General features: G+C 44.8%; 1 protein-coding gene across 2 annotated transcripts in view; it reads right to left on the bottom strand.

The window, feature by feature from the left end:
* The window catches only part of LOC141144385 (cryptochrome DASH), a 71,796-nt gene that overhangs the window by 29,169 nt on the left and 21,788 nt on the right, over positions 1-20,839 (bottom strand). The window contains exons 9-13 of one of the 2 annotated variants that reach the window (XM_073630026.1): positions 20,103-20,182; positions 17,696-17,755; positions 10,521-10,678; positions 7,300-7,419; positions 52-228 (exon numbers count right to left, since the gene is read on the bottom strand). In XM_073630026.1, the coding sequence (XP_073486127.1) occupies positions 52-228; positions 7,300-7,419; positions 10,521-10,678; positions 17,696-17,755; positions 20,103-20,182 (595 nt within the window). Of the gene's footprint in view, positions 1-51; positions 229-5,785; positions 6,061-7,299; positions 7,420-10,520; positions 10,679-17,695; positions 17,756-20,102; positions 20,183-20,839 lie in introns of those variants that run through there. The other variant, XM_073630027.1, reaches the window with a different exon arrangement.

The following is a 20,839-nucleotide window of genomic DNA, read 5'->3' on the forward strand; positions in this document are numbered from 1 at the left end:
AATTACAGAGAGGGATTGGTATAAGACAATACACTGAGAAGTGGCACTCACCGGCCTCTGATTGATGTGTCGACTCCATTCTGGTGCCATGACTATTGGAAGTGGGTAGGTCTTTCCAAGAGTTACATTGGCATGGGACAGGGCAGAACCACTCAGTGCCCAGGGAGTATGAACATCACCTCCTTTTATCTGCTGCAATTCTGGAACCCACAGTCGGATATAATCACCCTTTGATTGAAAAACAAATGCAAAACAATCATAAACAAAAAACTCAGCTGCAGAGAAAGCAATTAAAATATATAATAACATTATCAATGTTCTAATTTTCGTATGAAGATCCTGGCTACCCCCACTAAATATTGGTAACTGCAGCTCAGCAAAAACCTCTGATAAGTCAGACCATTTCTTGATGCAATGGTCGCATAAGGCTTCCTGTCGGAGCTCTCCCTTCTTCCCAGATCTGGGCTGCAGTAACATCTATGTACTTATAATTGAAATTAGAAGCCAACATCTATCTGTGCAACCCAACCTTACACAAATATGATCTACAATGCAACAATACACAAATATGAAAAGAATGCTGCACCAGACACTGGCATTATTGGCTTGTACTTAACCACTTAAGGACCAAGCCTCTTTCTGAGATTTGTTGTGAAGTTAAAAACAGTTTTTTTGCTAGAAAATTACTTAGAGCCCCCAAACATTATAAATTTTTTTTCCTAACACCCTAGAGAATAAAATGGCGGTTGTTGCAATACTTTGTCACACCGTATTTGCGCAGCGGTCTTGCAAGCGCACTTTTTTTTTTTAAAAATACACTTTGAGTTAAAAAAATAAGACAACGGTAAAGTTAGCCCAATTTTTTTTATATTGTGAAAGATAATGTTACGCCGAGTAAATTGATACCCAACATGTCACTCTTCAAAATTGCGCCCTCTCGTGGAATGGCGACAAACATTTACCCTTAAAAATCTCCATAGGCGACGTTTAAAAAACTCTACAGGTTGCATGTTTTGAGTTACAGAGGAGGTCCAGGGCTAGAATTATTGCTCTCGCTCTGCCGATCGTGGCAATACCTCACATGTGTGGTTTGAACACTGGTTTCATATGTTTTCAGCTAGCTGCTGCCATAACAACGATATCCTCCTTCAAACTGCCAACGTAAAACTGCGGCGGGCGGTCCGTAGGTGGTTAAAAGGAGATTTCCAGCCTGAACTCGTTTGGCTGTACTTCTCCTATGGATCACAAGAGTGCAATTAGTTTTGCATTCCTATGACCCGTTTTCAGCAGAGAGTGGGATGAAGTCTGCTCCCTGTTGACGTCACAGATTTCAGTCCAGGCACCGCATCGTCCCGAGAATGGGAGTCTGGATCCGCCAGGTGCCTGGACTGATAGCCATCTTAGGCCTCTTTCACATGAACGATCCGTTCAGGTCCACCACATTTCTCGGTTCTCAGTGCAGAGGGGACAGGTGCAGCATCAGACCTATGCTGCATTCACTTAGGCAAGTATAATGGGGGAAAAAAAAAAAAAAAAGAAAACCATACTTCTCTTTTAAAGAGCAACTTTAGGCATCAAGAGATATCATTAAGTAAGCTTCTAATTCTACCCCAGAAACACCAGAGAGCTCTACAGATGTCAGATGGATAGGTCTATAACTTTTTAAAGTTTGTGATGAGCAATTCTCTTTTTATAAAAAAAGTTTTAAGTGGACCTTCACTCAAAAAGTGAAAGTATCGCTCATCCTCCTTTCAACCCCCACCCCTTATACATTTGAGGCTTTTCTTTTTACTGGGAGCAGGTACCCTTCTTGACATGTACCCATTCCCACTTCCTCAACTGTCACCTAGGCGATTTGTGACAAAGAATAGTTGTCCTGACCCATGTCTGCCTGCAGCCTCCTAGGACATGTCAAGTGTTCCCGGAGGCTGCAGGACCAGTGTCACTGCGCCGTAAGATATGGCTTATGTACAGTGGGGAGCCAGCTGTGATTGCTCAGGAAGTCACAATCGGCTCCCAATTCGTGGATGCCAGTGCTGGAGACCTGCAGGACTGAGAACTGGCTGCGAGAGGACATTGCTGGACTCCAGAGACTAGTAAGTATCTATTTTTTTTTTTTAAATCTTTCGAATGAAGATAAAAAAGGGTGAAGTTCCTCTTTAATTACAGAATTATTTCTGTCTCGACACCAATTGGATGAAAAGTTTCAAGGCTGGTTTGAATAGTAGCTGAAAATTAGATTTCCCCATGTCCAGGCAGCAGGGAACCAGTACTGGGTATGTTTAGGAACACCCAGTTTGCATAACAATTATGTAGACAACAGGGGTTCCCAGATTGCTGAAAAAGAGACTGCAGTGGAATAGTGCACTACGGCATTCCTGGATAATTAATGGAGACCCTGTACAAGTTGGATGTGCTCCTTGTGTGGACATCAATGCCGAATTATTTAAAGAGATTGTAAAAGGACAAAATAAAATAAAAACAAACAACAACAAATCTCTATACTTACTTGCTCTCTGTTCAGTGCCCCTATGAGAAGCCACTTCTCATGGGGCACTTGTGCGTGCTCGCTCACGAGCCCCGCTGCTGTGTTCATTGACACAGACAGTGGGACTCGGCCCTGGCCCCTCATTACTGGCTTTGATTGATAGCAGCGGGAACCAATGGCTCCTGGTGCCCCAGCAAAGCCGGTAAAACCCGAAAGTGAGGGGCGAGAGGGGCTGCAGACATGCATATATGACATGAATCGAATGAGGGCTCAGGTAAGTAAGGGTGGGAAGGAGGGATACTGATGCCTAAACATTTTTTACCTGAATGCAGGGAATGCATTCAGGTAAAAAATGTTTAGGCTTTAGAACTGGGGTAGGCAACCCCCGGCTTGGGTGCCGCAAGCGGCACGCAAAGCCTCTTTTGCCGGCACTCGACTCCCTCCCCATCAGTAGAGCAGCGCAGGGAAGAGTCAGTGAGACACTAATGCATTCCAATTTCAGAATTTCCCACGCTGCACCTGCACTGAGGGGGAGGCACTGTGCCCCCACACATTGTAAAAGATGGGAAACATTGTTTGGTTCTCTAACTTTGCTGTAGCTGCGATTGTCAGCTTTTGTGATGGGGAAGAGATTGGGTGCATTTCTGCTAGGTGGGGGAGTCCCTGTTTCCAGGAGGAGGAGGACTGTCATTGGCCACTGCTAAAGCCAATCAGTCCTGGAGGAAGATGACTCGCTTGGTTGCCACTACTAATCTCAGAAAGAAGGAATTTCACTGTGATTGAGAAAACTACAATCAGGTGACAGTTTGTGGAATTACTGTTGAGCTTCTGGGAACTTTGTTGAAATTATTCCTGAACCTTTGCGTCACTTACTATTGAACCCCTGCACTCTGTGTCCTTTTAAGCCACAGCCAGTATTCAGCGTAATGAAAATCGCACCCAACTTTTGCTGTGGCGCAGTGCGCTGCACTTTTTCTCAGCTGCGGGGCCCCAACTTATGATCCTGCACACAGGCCCACTGCTTTCAGAAAATACCCCTGACCTGAGCTCATCATTGCACATCCATTCCAGATGCTTATATGTGACATCACATACATCCCATACAAGCACCTGGGGTGGATGCGAGAGGTGGATCAGCAGGATGAGTGTGCCAGGACAGGTAGATGTGTCTCATCTCTGCTTCCTTTCACCACTCTGCATATGACACATAGCATAGATGAGAAGAGGGTACAGCGGTGGGGAAAATGAGCAGGAGGGGTTTAGAGGTGGAACAAAAGAGCAGGAGGGTACAGCAGTGGGGCAGATGTGCAGGGAGGTACAGTGGTGGAAGAGGGTTTCAGCAGTGGGACAGATGAGCAGGGGGATTCAGTGTTGGGGCAGATGAGAAGGGGGTTCAGTGATGTAACAGAAAAGCAGGGGGGTAGAGCAGTGGGCAGATGTGAAAGGAGGTGTATTAGTGGGACAGATGAGAAAGCGGGTTGCAGTGGTGGGGCAGATGAGTTCAGTGTTAGGACAGATGAGAAGGCGATTCAGTAGCGAGACAGAAGAGCATGGGGATACGGCGGTGGAGCTGATGTACAGGGTGGTACAGTGGTGGGACAGATGAGAAAAGGGGGTACAGTGGTGGGACAGATGTGCAGGAAGTACAGTGGTGGGAGAGATGAGAAGGGGGTTCAGTGGTGGGTGGGATGAGAAGGGGGGGTACAGTGAGGGGGCAGATGAGCAGGGGGTTACAGTGGTGGGACAGATGAGCAGGGGGGTTCAGTGTTGGGCCAAATGAGAAGGGGGTTACAGTGGTGGGAAAGATGAGCGGGGGGGGGGGGGTTGTTGTCAGTGTTGGGGCAGTGGGACAGAAGGGCAGGGGGGTACAGCAATGGGGCAGATGTGAAAGGAGGTGCATTGGTGGGACAGATAAAGGGGGGTTACTGTGGTTGGGCAGAAGAGCAGGGGATACATTGGTGGGGCAGAGGAGAAATGAGGTACATTTGTGGGACAGATGCAGGGGGGTTGCAGAGGTGGGACAGATGTGCAGAGGAGAAAGGAGGTACATCAGTGGAACACATGAGCAGGGGGTTTCAGTGGTGGGGCAGAAAAACAGGGGGAACAGAGGTGGGATAGATGTGAAGGAGGTACAGTGGTGGGGCAGATGAGAAAGGGGGTTACAGTGGTGGGGTAGATGATCAGATGGTTCAGCGGTGAGAAGAGCATTGGGGTACGGTGGTGGAGCAGATGTGCAGGGAGGTACAGTGGTGGGGCAGATGAGCAGGGGGTTACAGTGGTGGGACAGTGATCTGAGGTGTGAAGGTGCATGAATTGGGACTGATCTGAGGCATGAGAGCGCAGGATGTTAATTTCTCACTACACCAGTAGTTTACAGCATTTACTTTATAAAAAATCATTTTCGTGATTGAGAGTGTGAAGTTAACATTTTCCAGTGGTGTCCGTTCCATGCACTACATTTTGTCAGTGCAGCAGGTTGAAGTGGGAACAAACACATTGCAAATCTGCTGCAGTTGATAGGACTGTATGGAAATGACGATTTTAATCAAATTCTGTGAAAGAAAAGAAAACAGTGCCATGCGCTGGGATTGGCACATTGTTACTCCTCCTCCCAGCACACACCAACAGCTGAGCGTTCAGTGTGGCTTGCTGGTGTGAACTGGCCCTAAAGATGCACTCCAGTTAAAAGTGAACTTCAAGTGGTTCTAAAGCAGGGGTAGGCAACCTTGTGAGCACAGTGTGCGGAAAAATGTTTTCAAAGAAATTGAGCGTGCCGATTTTATAACGAAAAATAAGGCATTTTGCCTTGTCTATGCATTGGGGCTGGGCTGCAAATCGCTGACAGCATAGCCCCAACGCATTTGGTGTACAGGGGCCTTTACACTGAAAAAAATTTAAATTGACAGATACCTAAAAAAAAAAAAAAAAAAAAAAAAATAATATGAGGCTTACCTGTAGGTTCAGTGAACATCTCCGGAACTTGCACTGTTTAGGAGATAGTCACACTACATGCAGCTGGTGATGTCACATTATGCCATTGTCTTGCAGGGTTTTTTTTTGTTTTTTTAAAGGATGTGGTTTAATACCGCTTTAAAGGACTTAAAAAGAAGCTGGAATCTGTGTTGTTATGGGCAACACAACCCCTTTTATTCATTTTTTTTTAGATTATACAATATCCCACAAAAGTGAGTACACCCCTCACATTTTTGTAAATATTTTATTATATCTTTTCATGTGACAACACTGAAGAAATGACACTTTGCTACAATCTAAAGTAGTGAGTGTACAGCTTATATAACAGTGTAAATTTGCTGTCTCTTCAAAATAACTCAACACTCAGCCATTGATGTCTAAACCGCTGGTAACAAAAGTGAGTACCCCCTAAGTGAAAATGTCCAAATTGGGCCCAATTAGCCATTTTCCCTCCCCAGTGTCATGTGACTCGTTAGTGTTACAAGGTCTCAGGTGTGAATGGGAAGCAGGTGTGTAATTTGGTGTTATCGCTCTCACTCTCTCATACTGGTCACTGGAAGTTCAATATGGCACCTCATGGCAAAGAACTCTTTGAAGATCTGGAAAAAAGAAATAAAGAATTGTTGCTCTACATCAAGATGGCCTAGGCTATAAGATTGCCAAGAACCTGAAACTGAGCTGCAGCACGGTGGCCAAGACCATACAGCGGTTTAACAGGACAGGTTCCACTCAGAACAGGTCTCACCATGGTCGACCAAAGAAGTTGAGTGAATGTGCTCAGCGTCATATCCAGAGGTTGTCTTTGGGAAATAGATGTATGAGTGCTGCCAGCATTACTGCAGAGGTTGAAGAGGTGAGGGCCTGCAAACAGTTTGCTGAAGACAAGCAGACTAAGGACATGGATTGCTAGAACCATGTCCTGTGGTCTGATGAGACCGAGATAAACGTATTTGGTTCAGATGGTGCGTGGCAGCGACCAGATGAGGAGTACAAAGACAAGTGTGTCTTGCCTACAGTCAAGCATGTTGATATGAGTGTCATGGTCTGGGGCTGCACGAGTGCTACCGACACTGGGGAGGTACATTTCATTGAGGAAACCATGAAAGCCAACATGTACTGTGACATACTAAAGCAGAGCATGATCTCCTCCCTTCGGAGACTGGGCCGCAGGGAAGTATTCCAACATGATAACGACCCAAAACACACCTCCAAGACGACCACTGCCTTGCTAAAGAAGCTGATGGTAAGGGTGATGGACTGGCCAAGCATGTCTCCAGACCTAAACCCTATTGAGCATTTGTGGGGCATCCTCAAACGGAATGTGGAGGAGTCCAAGGTCTATAACATCCACCAGCTCCATGATGTCGTCATGGAGAAGTGAGGACTCCAGTGGCAACCTCCATGCCCAAGAGGGTTAAGGCAGTACTGGAAAATAATGGTGGCCACATAAAATATTGACACTTTGGGTTCAATTTGGACATTTTCACTTAGGGGTGTACTCACTTTTGTTGCCAGCAGTTTAGACATTAATGGCTGTGTGTTGAGTTATTTTGAGGGGACAGCAAATGTACACTGTTATACAAGCTGTACACTCACTACTTTACATTGTAGCAAAGTGTCATTTATTCAGTGTTGTCACATGAAAAGATATAATAAATTACTAAATGTGAGGGATGTACTCACTTTTGTGAGATACTGTAAATTGGATTTTGTGATTATAGATTGGATTATGTGGGGTGGAAAAAGGATCCCTGAAACAGAAAGTCTGATCGCTACAAAGATGATGTTAGAGCAGAAAGGTAAGATATCTCTTTATTCATACAATACAAAATACATACATTCCCATCGTAATCCAGCCCTTGCTTTATCATATTGAACTTCCTATTCTCTCTAGGGTCATTCCCAATTCCTGCGCTGTACAACCAGTTTCCATAGTTACTGCAAACATCATAATCCACCTAGAAAGAGAGATAAAATGACAATTAATAGAAGGTAGCTCTGTGCAACACAGTTCTTATCTGTAAGCCCACAGAACAACACTGTAAAATGCAGTAATTAGCAAATGTTTCTCTGCGTAACAGAAACCACCAGCCCACCAAACTGGAATTGTCAGTTCCAGATGACTAAATACTATGGAGTTTAAAGGCTCATGTTTCAAGTTACATCCATATTAAGTTGCAACATGAAACATGGTTGCACACTCCATTCCCAAAACCCACACTGCCCCCTCGTTACCTGAATTGCAGGGTGCATCCTCCATGGAAATCCTGTTATTTCTTGAATTTAGCCTGGCTATGTGGGCACCCAGATTTGTTATGGTTTACATTTTTTTTACTACTGCAGCAGATGGAACTTGTATACAGCGTAACGGCGATCCCTCCTCCCTCCCCGCTGTGGTCCAGCTGCACATCCTCCAGAGAGGTATGGTCCTGACGCTGGGGGGGGGGGAGCTTTACAAAAGCGTGTGAAGAGCACTCACAATGCACTGATAGTGGTAGCAATGCTTTACAGACCTCAGTGCAAAACATGTAGAAAATGCACATTTTTATTATAGCAATGTTGGTGCATTTACTAAATTACTACAAAGGGTGGACTATGCCTTTGATTATAAAACTTGTGAAACAGAAGACAGCAGAACACATTTTAATTGCATTATTTACATCATGGTAGTCGCATTTACATTTAACCTATAAAAAAAAATAAATCTATACATTATTTTAGAGCCCATTGCTCTGCTGAAATGCACGTTTTCATTTTTGCCAAACCATTCCTCTAAGTGTAGTGTGTTGCAACGCACGTTTTCTTTTGTGGTGAACCACGTTACAAAAAGAATCATGTGTTTTTTGTTTGTTTGTTTGTTTGTTTGTGTGATGTGTTGGTTGTCTATTTAAAACATGCAAGTATGCTATGTGTAGTACAGTTGTGTTACTAGTCACAGATTAACCTGATTTATTAGAAAATACTGCAGAATTAGGTAATAGGTATGACCATTGCACAGCAAAGAAACATCTTATGAAGAATTCTTAATACCATCCTACCCCTACTGTATCTAAAAATCTGCACATCAGGCTTCATAGAATCAGTTCCTCATTTCTGTTATTCAATACAAATAAAATGAAGCTGTGCCCAAGATCACACTTCCCTTTGTCACCACAATTTAGAGGTGTTACAACACTTGTCAATGCAAATACTGGGGCTGTTGCTGCTGCTCCCTACCTCCAAAAACTACTTATGCAAACATCAATATGCCTTAGGTCAGCCATAGAGGGTTAGAACCTGGGCCAGTTCTGCAGGGACCAGAAGAGATTCAAACTATCTAGGGGCAGGCCGTACCAAAGTCAATCCATCGATCGACTTGGGTCAAGCAGCATTTTGGATTTTCGCATGTGATTATTGCCAGCGGCCACGACTGCTAGCAATAATCACTGTGTTCTAACAGAAGGGATGGCTCCCCGTGCCACTTTTCACCCCGAGAGAACACAAAAGCTCCACGGGAGGAATTCCCCTACCGACATGATTTATGTTGATAGGGGACTCAGGAGAATTTCTTTTATTCTATAAATATGCTTTCAATTTACCTTTGATATTATACTGACAACTGTAAGTTAAACAGTATATTGAGCCCTCATTTTTTGCCATAACCTGCTACATCTATAATTTGACTGAGTTATAGGACATTATAACATTACCTGTCAAATAATGTAAGCCGGTAACTTGCTGTTCTACTAAGGGTGTTCACTGGTTTTTGAGCACAACTCACTCAAAGTTCTCAAAGATGTGGGGTTTCCCAGCACAGAATAAATTGAGGATGTAGTCCTAATCAGAAGCTTTAGGGCCCTTTCACACTGGGGCGGGGGCGTCGTCGCTATTGTAAGCGGCACTTTACCGTCGGTATTTGGTTTTACCCCCTGCTAGCGGCCGAGAAAGGGTTAAAAACCACAGCAAAGCGCCTCTGCAGAGGCGCTTTGCCGGCGGTATAGCCGCGCTGTCCCATTGATTTCAATGGGCAGGAGCGGTGAAGGAGCGGTATACATTCCGCTCCTTTACCGCTCCGAAGATGCTGCTAGTAGGACTTTTTTTCCCGTCCTGCTAGCACACTGCTCCAGTGTGAAAGCCCTCAGGGCTTTCACACTGGAGAGACAGCAGCGGCTGTTTCGGGTCGGTTTGAAGGCACTATTATTGGCGCAATAGTGCCTGCAAACCGCCCCAGTGTGAAAGGGCCCTTAGGGAAAAGCTTACAGAATCTGCTCCAATATTTGCTAGATAACAGTTTGTTAAAGTGGGAGTAAACTCCCCTCTCTGACTTTTACCTATAGGTAAGCCTATAATAAGGCTTACCTACAGGTAGTGTAAATACTGTATCTCCTAAACGTGCACCGTTTAGGAGATATTTACTGTACATGCTGCCAGTGACATCACTGGTATCACTGGCACAAGTGCTCTGAAGGAACGGCCACCCGTGCCGTTCCTTCGGAGCCCTGTCCTGTAAACTGTGGCTCCCGTGTACATGCACGGGAGTGACGTCATCGCGGCTCTGGCCAGTCACACAACCAGAGTCTCTGAACCCGGAAGGAAGATGGGTGAAGATGTGAGCGCCTGAAACTCTGACATCTCGGCATTGAACGGGCTTTGTTTTAAAGGTAAGTTTAAAACAATGTGTTAGTGTGCAATGCATACTAGCACATTATGGCTTTACTTTGCAGGGTACAAAAAAAATGTGCTTCCTGAAGTTTTAAGAAAAATAAAAAGGCTGTACAGTCATCAACTATGTGAGTATGGAATGGGTCATGCATCTCTTAGCCCTTGCATGGGCTGCATTAGCTGCTGTATCATATGTGAAGGTTCTCATTTATCAAGGTCATGCATCCAGCTGGACTTGTTCTGTAATGCTGAAGATGTTTTGCCACTCTTCCAACTAGCTTATTTAGTAGTTCAGTTCAATAAGAGCTGATGCCATGTCTGATGCACCATTGCATGCAGTGTTTTAGGATGGGAAGACAGACCTTTACAGACAGCATTGCCAAAAAAAGTTATATTTATATGCTAAAAAGGATCTCACCAGTAAATATTCAAACCACTCCGCACCCATCCTCCAGTCTATTCCAAGGTCTTTAGTGAGAAAGCTGGCTACGTTCTGGCGCCCTCTATTTGACATAAATCCACTCATTGCCAGCTCACGCATATTAGCATCAACGAAGGGTACTCCAGTACGGCCCTCTATAATAACATACAGCAAAAGACAACTGTTAGGTGCAAGGTTCATTCAGTAGCAGATAGTCTACAAAGGCCTCTGGGCAGAAAAAAAAACAGGTTAGACCCCAATTCATTGCACAGCCATCACTGCCACCATGTACATGCCCCCCTGCTAGAATGGAATCTGTGAGACACAGCCCTCTGCTCTACTTCCATCCTCTGAAAGATTATTCCACTTACAACCCTCATACAATAATTTTTTTTTTTTAAATAACTCTCCATTTCCCCATGTCTTTTTAGGAATGCTGCAAATGCAGAAAATATCTAACCTTCCAGAAATCCAGTGACCTAACATCATGTGCAGCACTGAAACCCTGAACAATGTGATCAGCCCTGCCCGTTCACTGTGGTCTACCGAACACCCTTCCCTCTCTTAATCCATAGAGATAGAGAGGTGGAGGAGTTTTGTAGTCCTAAAACACTTCCTGTCCTAGGGTGACAACACTGTTCCTCCATAGATACAGTACAGTTAGCAAGCGCTGTCACCCTAGGACAGAAAATATGTTACTGGTAGGATCACCAGGTGAAAACTAAGAGAAAAAACTGCTTTCATAGCCACAACATTTAAAGAACATGCTTGAAATTTCCTCTCAAAAACGCACTTTTTTTTTTCCTGCCTCTATTTTCTCATGTTGAAATATGTCTCTAAATGCCCTAATATGCATGGACACAAAGGAGAACACTGAGCTGCTTCTACAGGCAGGAGAAAAAACAAAACAAAACAAAACAAAAAAACCCCACTTTGTAGAAGCAGCGTTTTTGAAGCCCAGTGTGCATGGACCCTTAACCTCTTGGCGCCAGCGTCTCCCGTCCCTTTAAGGCGTTTTGGATGCCAGGAGGTGGGGCGAGGATTATGATCATGCGACTGCTGTGATTGGCTGTCACATGATTGAAAAGTTCCCGATCACAAGCAGGGAGCGCGCTCTTGGCACAGTTGTTTTTGCAATTAAAAAAATTAAAAACCCACACACACACCACTGTCATTTTGCCCAGTCTCTTTAAAGCCCACAACCCCACCCACCTATGTTTGCCTTCATAATGCTCCCCGGCCACTCATTCCTCCATTACGGCTGCCCCAAAAAAAATAGGATTTTTAAAACAGCTTACCTGTAAAATCCTTTTCTTTCGAAGGACATCACGGGACACAGAGCCACAGTAATTACTGATGGGTTATATAGGTATCACTGGTGATTGGACACTGGCACACCCTATCAGGAAGTTCAACCCCCTATATAATCCCTCCCCCTTGCAGGGATACCTCAGTTTTGTAGCCAAGCAATATAGTGTATTAGAAGAAGGGGCGGGACCTCTGTGTCCCGTGATGTCCTTCGAAAGAAAAGGATTTTACAGGTAAGCTGTTTTAAAAATCCTATTTTCTTTCTCGAACATCACGGGACACAGAGCCACAGTAATTACTGATGGGATGTCCCAGAGCAATGCTACCTGAGGGGGGGGAACCACGACCAAGTAGGGTGCAATCAGACCTGAGGACCCTGTACCGCTGCCTGCAGCACACTACGCCCAAAGGCGATATCCTCATGCCTTCTCACATCCACCTGATAGAATCTGGTGAATGTATGAACTGAAGACCAGGTTGCGGCCTTGCAGATTTGAGCCATAGAGGCCCGGTGATGCACTGCCCAAGAAGCACCAATAGCCCTTGTGGAATGTGCCCTGATCTGAAACGGAGAAATCTTCTGTTTCAAACCATAAGCTTGAATGATCAACTGTCGAATCCATTTAGAAATGGTAGCTTTTGACGCTGCCTGTCCTCTATTGGGACCCTCTGGCAGCACAAACAAAACATCCGTCTTGCGGATCTGGAGTAGTTGCCCCTAGATAGGCCTTAACTGCTCTTACTACATCCAACGAATGTAGAGATCTCTCTTCCGGAGAACAGGGATCTGGAAAAAAGGAAGGTAGAACAATGTCTTGGTTTAAATGAAAATCAGAAACCACCTTCGGTAAAAAACTAGGATGAGGGAGTAGTACCACTCTATCCTTGTGTATAATCAAATAAGGCTCCTTACAGGAAAGAGCTGCTAATTCTGATACTCTTCTAGCAGAAGAGATGGCCACCAGAAAAATTAATTTCCTTGTCAACAAGACCAAAGGAATCTGACTTATTGGTTCAAAAGGCTGTTTCTGTAACACAGCCAGGACCAAATTCAAGTCCCAGGGGTTTAGGGGCGCTTTAACCGGAGGATTAAGACGCATCACCCCCTGCATAAAGTTTCGGACCAAAGAATGCGAAGCAAGTGGCCGCTGAAATAATACTGATAAAGCAGAAACCTGGCCCTTGATGGTACTCAAGGCCAGCTTCATCTCTAATCCCATCTGTTGAAAATCAAGTATTCTACCTATGACATATTTCCTGGGATGCCAACCTCTGGATTCACACCAGGTTATATAAGCCTTCCAGACTCTATGATAAATCATCCTGGAAGCTGGCTTCCTTGCATTAATCAAGGTAGATATGACAGGACCTGAGAGCCCACGACTCTTCAGAACGTGGGTCTCAATAGCCAAACCGTCAAATTTAGCATTTGTAAGGCAGGATGGAACACTGGACCCTGAGATAACAGGTCTGGGCGTACCGGTAGGGTCCACGGGGAACCCACCGTCATCCTTACTATTTCTGCATACCAAGTCCTTCTGGGCCAAGCGGGGGCCACCAGAAGTACCGACTTCCTTTCCTGCCTGATCCTGCGAAGGAGTCGTGGTAGTAGCAGAATAGGCGGGAATGCGTAAATCAGTGAGAACCGATGCCACGGAATCACCAACGCATCCGTCCCGCATGCAAGAGGATCTTTTGTCCTTGCCACAAATCTGTCTATCTTTTTGTTGAATCGGGATGCAAAGAGATCTACATCTGGAACCCCCCATCTTTGGCATATGGCCCAAAAGACGTCGGGATGCAGAGACCATTCCCCTGGAAGTAACTGCTGGCGACTTAGATAGTCCGCCTGCCAATTCTCTATTCACGGGATGAAAACTGCCGATATGCATGGCACATGCATCTCTGCCCAGACTAAGATCTGGTTCACCTCTTTTTGAGCAGCTCGGCTCCGGGTGCCTCCCTGAGGATTGACATAAGCCACTGCTGTGGCATTGTCGGACTGGATCCTGACCGGACAACCCTGTAGCCTGATAGTCCAGGCTTTTAGAGCTAGATGTATCGCCCGGATCTCCAGAATGTTGATGGGTAAGGTCCTCTCTGTCTTGGACCATACCCCTTGGACCGCAGCCTGTTCCAGAACTGCTCCCCAACCTGACAGACTGGCATCTGTTGTTACCACCGTCCAGGTAACCGGTAGAAAGGATTTCCCCTTCTGCAGGTTTTCGGGTATGAGCCACCAATTGAGGCTCTGACGCACCGCATGCGACAGGTGCATCGGAAAGTCTAATGCCTGAACCTTCTTGTTCCAGGTCGACAGAATACTGTGCTGCAGCATTCTTGAGTGAAACTGAGCATAGGGAACTGCTTCGAATGAAGACACCATCTTCCCTAGTAGCCTCATACAAAGGCGGACTGAGGGACCCTTCTTGGTCCTTACTGTCAGAATCAGCTCTCTCAAAGCAGTGATCTTTGCCTGGGGTAGAAATATTTTCTCCTGGCTTGTATCTATAATCAGACCTAAATACTCCAGTCTTCTTACTGGTTTTAGGAAAGACTTTTCTAAGTTGAGGATCCAACTCAGGTGTTCTAGATACCTGACCGTGGTCCTCAAGTTTCCATTCAAAGAGGCTACCGACCGGTCTATCAAGAGCAGGTCGTCTAGGTATGCTATGACAGCTATACCCTGAGCCCTTAATCTGGCCAGAGGAGGAGCCAAGATCTTTGTGAACACTCGAGGTGCAGTGGCTATCTCAAAAGGCAGAGCCACAAACTGGAAATGGCGCCCTCCTACCTCGAAGCGCAGAAACTTCTGATGAGCAGGAAAAATGGGCACATGCAGATATGCATCTCTGATGTCTATTGATGCCAGAAATTCTCCTCCCTGCAGGGTGGGAACTACTGTTCGAATTGATTCCATGCGGAAGGATTGAATCCTTAGGAATCGGTTCAGATCCCTTAAGTCCAAAATGGGCCTGACATCCCCATTTGGCTTTTGGACCGTAAAAAGGTTGGAATAGAAGCCCAATCCCTGGTCCTTTGCGGGAACTATCATAATGACCTCCTGCGACAAAAGTCGCTCTAACGCTAGAAGGAGCGACTGCTTCTTCTCTGGGTCTCTGGGAACATTTGATCTGAGGAACCGAGGAGAAGGGAATTCCTGAAACTCCAGCTTGTACCCTAAGGTTACTGTGGAGACTACCCATCTGTCCTGGAAGTCCTCGTGCCAGAGCTCTGAGAACTGTCGCAGTCTTCCCCCCACTCGAGTGAGCGGGGGCGCCCCCTCATGCAGAGGTCTTAGTGTTTTGCCTAGTAGGCTTCTTTCCCCAGGACTTCTTTTGTCCCTGGGGTTGACTCTTGTCTCTGGACCCCGATGGAGGCGGCCGTCGAGACTGCCTGGAGGCTGAAGCCCCCGGCGCTGGGGAAAGAGTCCGTTTGAAAGAGAGACGCTTACTCTTCTTCTTGACAGGTAAGAGAGTGCTTTTCCCACAAGAGATTCTCTTGATATAGTTATCCAAGTCCTCTCCAAACAACCTTGCACCACGAAATGGAAACCCAGCCAGTAGCTTCTTACATGGTGCTTCGGCTGACCAATTTTTCAACCATAGGATTCTACGTATATGCACCAACCCCAGTGAAAGACGGGAGGTTTGCACGATAGAATCTCTAATGGCGTCAACCACAAAGCATAAGGCCGCTGGAAGGTTAGCAAACCCCTGGGCCTGCTGTTCAGGTAATACTTTGATGACTTGCTTAACATGGTCTCTTAAGTATTGACAGACTCCAATCGCTGCTACTGCAGGTTGGGCCACTGATCCTGCTAAGGAGAAAACATCCTTCAATAGGGATTCCATCCTTTTATCTACAGGATCCCTGAGCATCTGAGCATTGTCTACAGGACAAGTCAGGCTATTATTTACGGAGGAAATGGCGGCATCAATAGCCGGTATTCCCCACATTTTAATAAACTTTTCTTCCATCGGATAAAGTGTTGAAAACTTTCTCGGCGGAAAAAAACGTTTGTCTGGGTGATCCCACTCAGAATAAATAAGCTTTTCAAGTAAAGTATGAACAGGAAAAGCATGTGCTGCTTGGAAAGGTTTCAGTGACCCCAAAGCAGAAGAGGATTCTCTAGCAGTTTCAGGTATGGGCAACTTAAATGTGGAGCGGACCAATCCAGTGAGGATCTGCACTAAGACTTTCTCCTCTTGGGAAGTCGCAGAGGGTCCCTCTCCACCTGAATCCTCCGAAGAGGAATCATCCATCCCATCCCGATCCTCTGAAAGGGATTCATCTCCTTTATCCCAGAGCTCCTCTGTCTGAGGGTCTTGGGGAACAGAGGAAAGCCTAGTGCGTTTTCTTCCACTGAGTGAAGACGTAATCACGGCCATTAATCTTTCCTCTAGACCATTAATGGTTGAGGAAAAAACCTCTTGTGTAATATATACAGGGGCTGAAGTGCCAGAAGCAGGTGTAGCCCCTGACCCCGATGGCTCTCCCTGGCTAGCTGTCCCTGGCCCATCTTTAGGGGGGGAGGATGCTGCCGACAGGGGGCCCTCAGAACCTGAACGAGATCCCCTAGTGTCTCTGGTTTCTGGGGTGCTTGAACCTCTTCTACCCATAGTGCAAAGCAACAAGGTGTGAGGTATACAAATGAACACTGCCCGCTGAGCGATGTAGTCTGGCTAAAAGCCTTGCTACCCAATGCTCAGTCTGGTGTTACTTCAGTAAATGCTGCCTAGGAGAATGCCTGTGTCCCACCTTACATGCGACCGTCAGCTCTGTGTCTCTCAGAAGGCTGAGTGCACCTGTACAGAGTGCCTTTAATAGCCTGCAGCTGGCCTGAGAAAAGCCACTAGAACTCAAAAATTCTGTGGAATCTCCTCTTACCTTATCCAGCCGCAGGGTGCTGTTTACACAGACCCAATCTTCACCTCTCACGGTGGGCTCTGTTTGAAAAAACCGTCAGAGACTGGGGCCCCCATCAGTAGGGGGATCCAACAGTTCTGGGACCGTAAAGCACCTCGCCAGAAATTAGGAAGTTTAAAGCCATTTTCTGATATGCGGGGTCCAGCTCTCTAAAAAGAGAAGCATTACGGGTAAAACCTCGTTTCTTCGGACACGAGGCCCGGGTACCATTCAATTCGGCCATGAAAAGACACTTTGAATGGATCCGGTTCGCCTGGCTTGCCCCAGTATAGGATCTTAGGATATTCCCTTTGGAGCTCAGCACAGGACATCTTTACACGTTCATCACCTAAGACACTGGCGTAAAAACTGAGGTATCCCTGCAAGGGGGAGGGATTATATAGGGGGTTGAACTTCCTGATAGGGTGTGCCAGTGTCCAATCACCAGTGATACCTATATAACCCATCAGTAATTACTGTGGCTCTGTGTCCCGTGATGTTCGAGAAAGAAATAAACAATAACCATGCTTCTGGGTATGGGGGAGCATATGGCCTCCTTCCATGATGCAGTGCACAGGCCTAGCGGTTAATCACTAGACCATGCACAGTCAAAGATCCGCTCCTGTGCAAGACCCAACATGGAGCTCAGATGATTGCTGCTATGGCGAAAAGTGAGGCAGGGAAGAAATTGGAATGCAAGCACAAGTGGGTCAGGAAGTGGATTTCACAAAGGTTGTCACTTTGCTCTTAATGGGTCTTTTAGCTAAGAGGAGTTTGGTTTGTCTGCATTCCAACTCTTCTCTAATACTAGGCCAGGTTCTGTCCAAAAAAAAAAAGACACAGTAGTACAGGCAGACTGGAAATACTGTGGATCCCTTGACTTTTAATACAGCAAAACCTAAAATGTGTTTTATCTTTTACTGCAAAACAGAATAAAAGGTAGGAACAGTACTAACCTTTCCAGGCATCAAACAGTTGTTGGTCTTTCTTCCAGGGGACATCTCTATCCTGAAGACCTAAATATTAAAAACATGTTAAATACCGTACTCTGTATTACCCTGTTTCCCCGAAAATAAGACCTAGCGTGATTGTCGGTGATGGCTGCAATATAAGCCCTACCCCCCAAATAAGCCCTAGTTAAAGTCCTTGTAGGTCTTATTTTCAGGGTAGGGCTTATTTTCAGGGAAACAGGGTAAAAGCAATGCAGTTTGACTATACGTTTTTATTGTAGAACAGGTAAAGAGTCGCCATCTGTAGTAAACAATTAACACATCTTTTACAACTAAATTGTTTTGAGCCGAGTAGCTATAATCTTACATATTGAAACGGTCCTAATGTTGAACTTTAGGCAGGCAAAAAATAATAAATAATAAATCATGATTATCAACCATTTATGTAGGTATGTATTTGTTTATAAGGTATTAAATACAGCTAGTACTGTACAAGTACCTACATTAGTGTTTATATTAACTTTCTATAATCCCACTGAACACATACATATATACAGAGATTTCCTCAAGGGATTTTAAGGGCTTGCCCCCCCCCCCATATTTTTGTGGTTTAATGGTCAAGAGGTCCTTTTAAATTTTTGAATTGTATCTTTTACATTTTAGCTATATAGCTGCAGCTCTTTTGTCCCTATGAGGTCTTGTTGCATCCCAGGGTGCTCACTGGTGGCAAATGGGAATCCATGTGGTGTCTTATGAGGACACTCCATTTGCAAAAGGTAATATATATACATTGTAAACCTTGTGGGACAATCGTGTCTGGAGATCTGTAGAACTGTTATAAGAAATTCTTAATGATATTATTTTTCATCATAACGTGGTACACTTTTCCCTGATGAAGAATTGTATATCGATCCAATTCGAAACGCGCTAGCGATTCCCCAGCACTACGACTAGCTGTGAATCCTGTAAACATCTGGTTTAACACCAGGAACCTGTCTACATGTACCACATTTTTTACTTCAACTGTGATTCTCAATTTTGTACATGGCAATATGAATGTCTGTAAAGATTTTTAAAGGATATTGGTATATTTTTGTAATAAAATTGAACTTTTTATGGTAATGTTTAACTGCTTGCCAACCAGTCACCGTCGTTATATGGCAGAAGGTTGGCACTGCTGTGTAAATCGCTGTACGTTGGCCGATTTAAGAGCTATAGACGGTGGCCGCGATGTCCCCTGGGGACCCGCGATCGCTCCTCAGAGAGCCAGAACGATGATCTGTCAATGTAGACAGACAGATCCCCGCTCTGTCAGGGAAGTAGAGAGAGATTTGCTGTTCCTAGTGATCAGGAACAGCGATTTCTTCGTACTCCCAGTCAATCCACTTCCCCCACCGTTAGAAACACCTCCCTAGGAACATTTAACCCCCTGATCGCCCAATAGTGTTAACCCCTTCCCTGCCAGTGTAAATTATACAGTAATCGGTGGCTATTTTTAGCTCTGATCGCTGTATAAACGTCAATGGTCCCAAAAAAAGTGTTCAATCTGTCCGCTGCAATGTTGCAGTCCCGCTAAAAATCCCAGGATCGCCGCCATTAATAGTAAAAAAAAAAAAAAAAAATTTATAATGAAAATGCTATAAATATATCCCCTATTTATTCGCTTATTGCTATTTTTACCAAAAATATGAAGCGGAATACATATTGGCCTAAACTGATGAAGAAATTCGTTTTTTACTTTTTTTTTTGGATATGTATTACAGCAGAAAGTAAAAAAAAAATATATATATATTTTTTTTTCAAAATTGTCGGTCTTTTTTTGTTTATAGCGCAAAAAATAAAAACCGCAGATCAAATACCACCAAAAGAAAGGTCTATTTGTAGGAAAAAAAGGACTTGAACTTTGTTTGGGTACAGCGTTGCAAAACCGTGCAATTGTCAGTTGAAGCAAAGCAGTGCCGTATCACAAAAAATGGCCTGGTCAGGAAGTGGGTAAATCCTTCCGGGGCTGAAGTGGTTAAACATGTTTGGTTGCCCTTAAAATGCCTGTAAATTTATATGTGGAAGGGATGGTGGCAACCCTCACCGATATGGAGTAGGTTTTCTATTGTTATCACATTGAACATAGAGATTTCTATTTTTTTTATTGCGTTCCTGCAAGAGCACCAATATTCATTAGTATATACACTAGAAGCCACAGACACTGGAATTGCTTTGGATGGCTGTGTCTTCACAGAGTACAGAGAGTTGCAGCCAAGCAGCAAATGAGATTACAATTATGATGGCTCACTCTTTTCAGTTTCAGTTCTCATTTATGTACTCCTAGACACAAGCATGGAGACTTGCAAAGAATTTCGGTTTCTAATGACTATATGGAAAAAATCTAAATAAGACATTTTTGGAAGCATCTTACCTCTCAGAAAGAAAATTCTTCTGCCATATTTTAGAGCCACAAAACGGAAGTAATCCCGCCAAAGAAGCTCAAAAACCACCCTAGAAAAGAAAAGTTAAAACTAGTTTAAACCGTAGAACACATAACCAAAAAAAGCTGAACCAAACCTGGCTTAAATGCACTAAGGCCTGGTTCACACTAGTGCAATTTCAGATAGGACTTGAGTCACCCAGAATTGTATGACAAGGGAACTCAATGGTGTCTGTTCACATCAATGCAGCACGATTTTGGAAAAGGGTCCTGTGCTACTTTGGTGCGATCCAGCACGATTCTGGCCCCATAGAACATGCAAACCACATTTAAGCAGCATTACATAATCGTATTGAGAGTCCGATAAAAATCTGATTGCAGATTGTATGTAGTATCAGCTATATACAGTATATAATGCTGTGTTCCGGCAGCAGTATGGGGGACTTCCTGTGCCATTCCCTGAACAAAATCAAGTTAGGCCAAGCGTTGATGAGCCATTCACAGGAAGTTTTTTTATGAATGGATACAGGACTTCTTCTGATTGGCTGAGGTGGAGATTGTGATGATGTCATCTGTCAGTTTTTCCCAATAGAGGCCTTGCATTCATTCATAAAATGCAAAGCATCTGTGAATGGTTTTACCTGACTCGATTTCTTGGTTCCTGGAATTGGGTGGGAAGTCCCAGTAGTGCCGCAACACAGCACTGTATGCTGTACATAGCTGACACT

Source organism: Aquarana catesbeiana, linkage group LG05, assembly GCF_042186555.1.
Source record: "Aquarana catesbeiana isolate 2022-GZ linkage group LG05, ASM4218655v1, whole genome shotgun sequence".
Taxonomy (NCBI): Eukaryota; Metazoa; Chordata; class Amphibia; order Anura; family Ranidae; genus Aquarana; species Aquarana catesbeiana.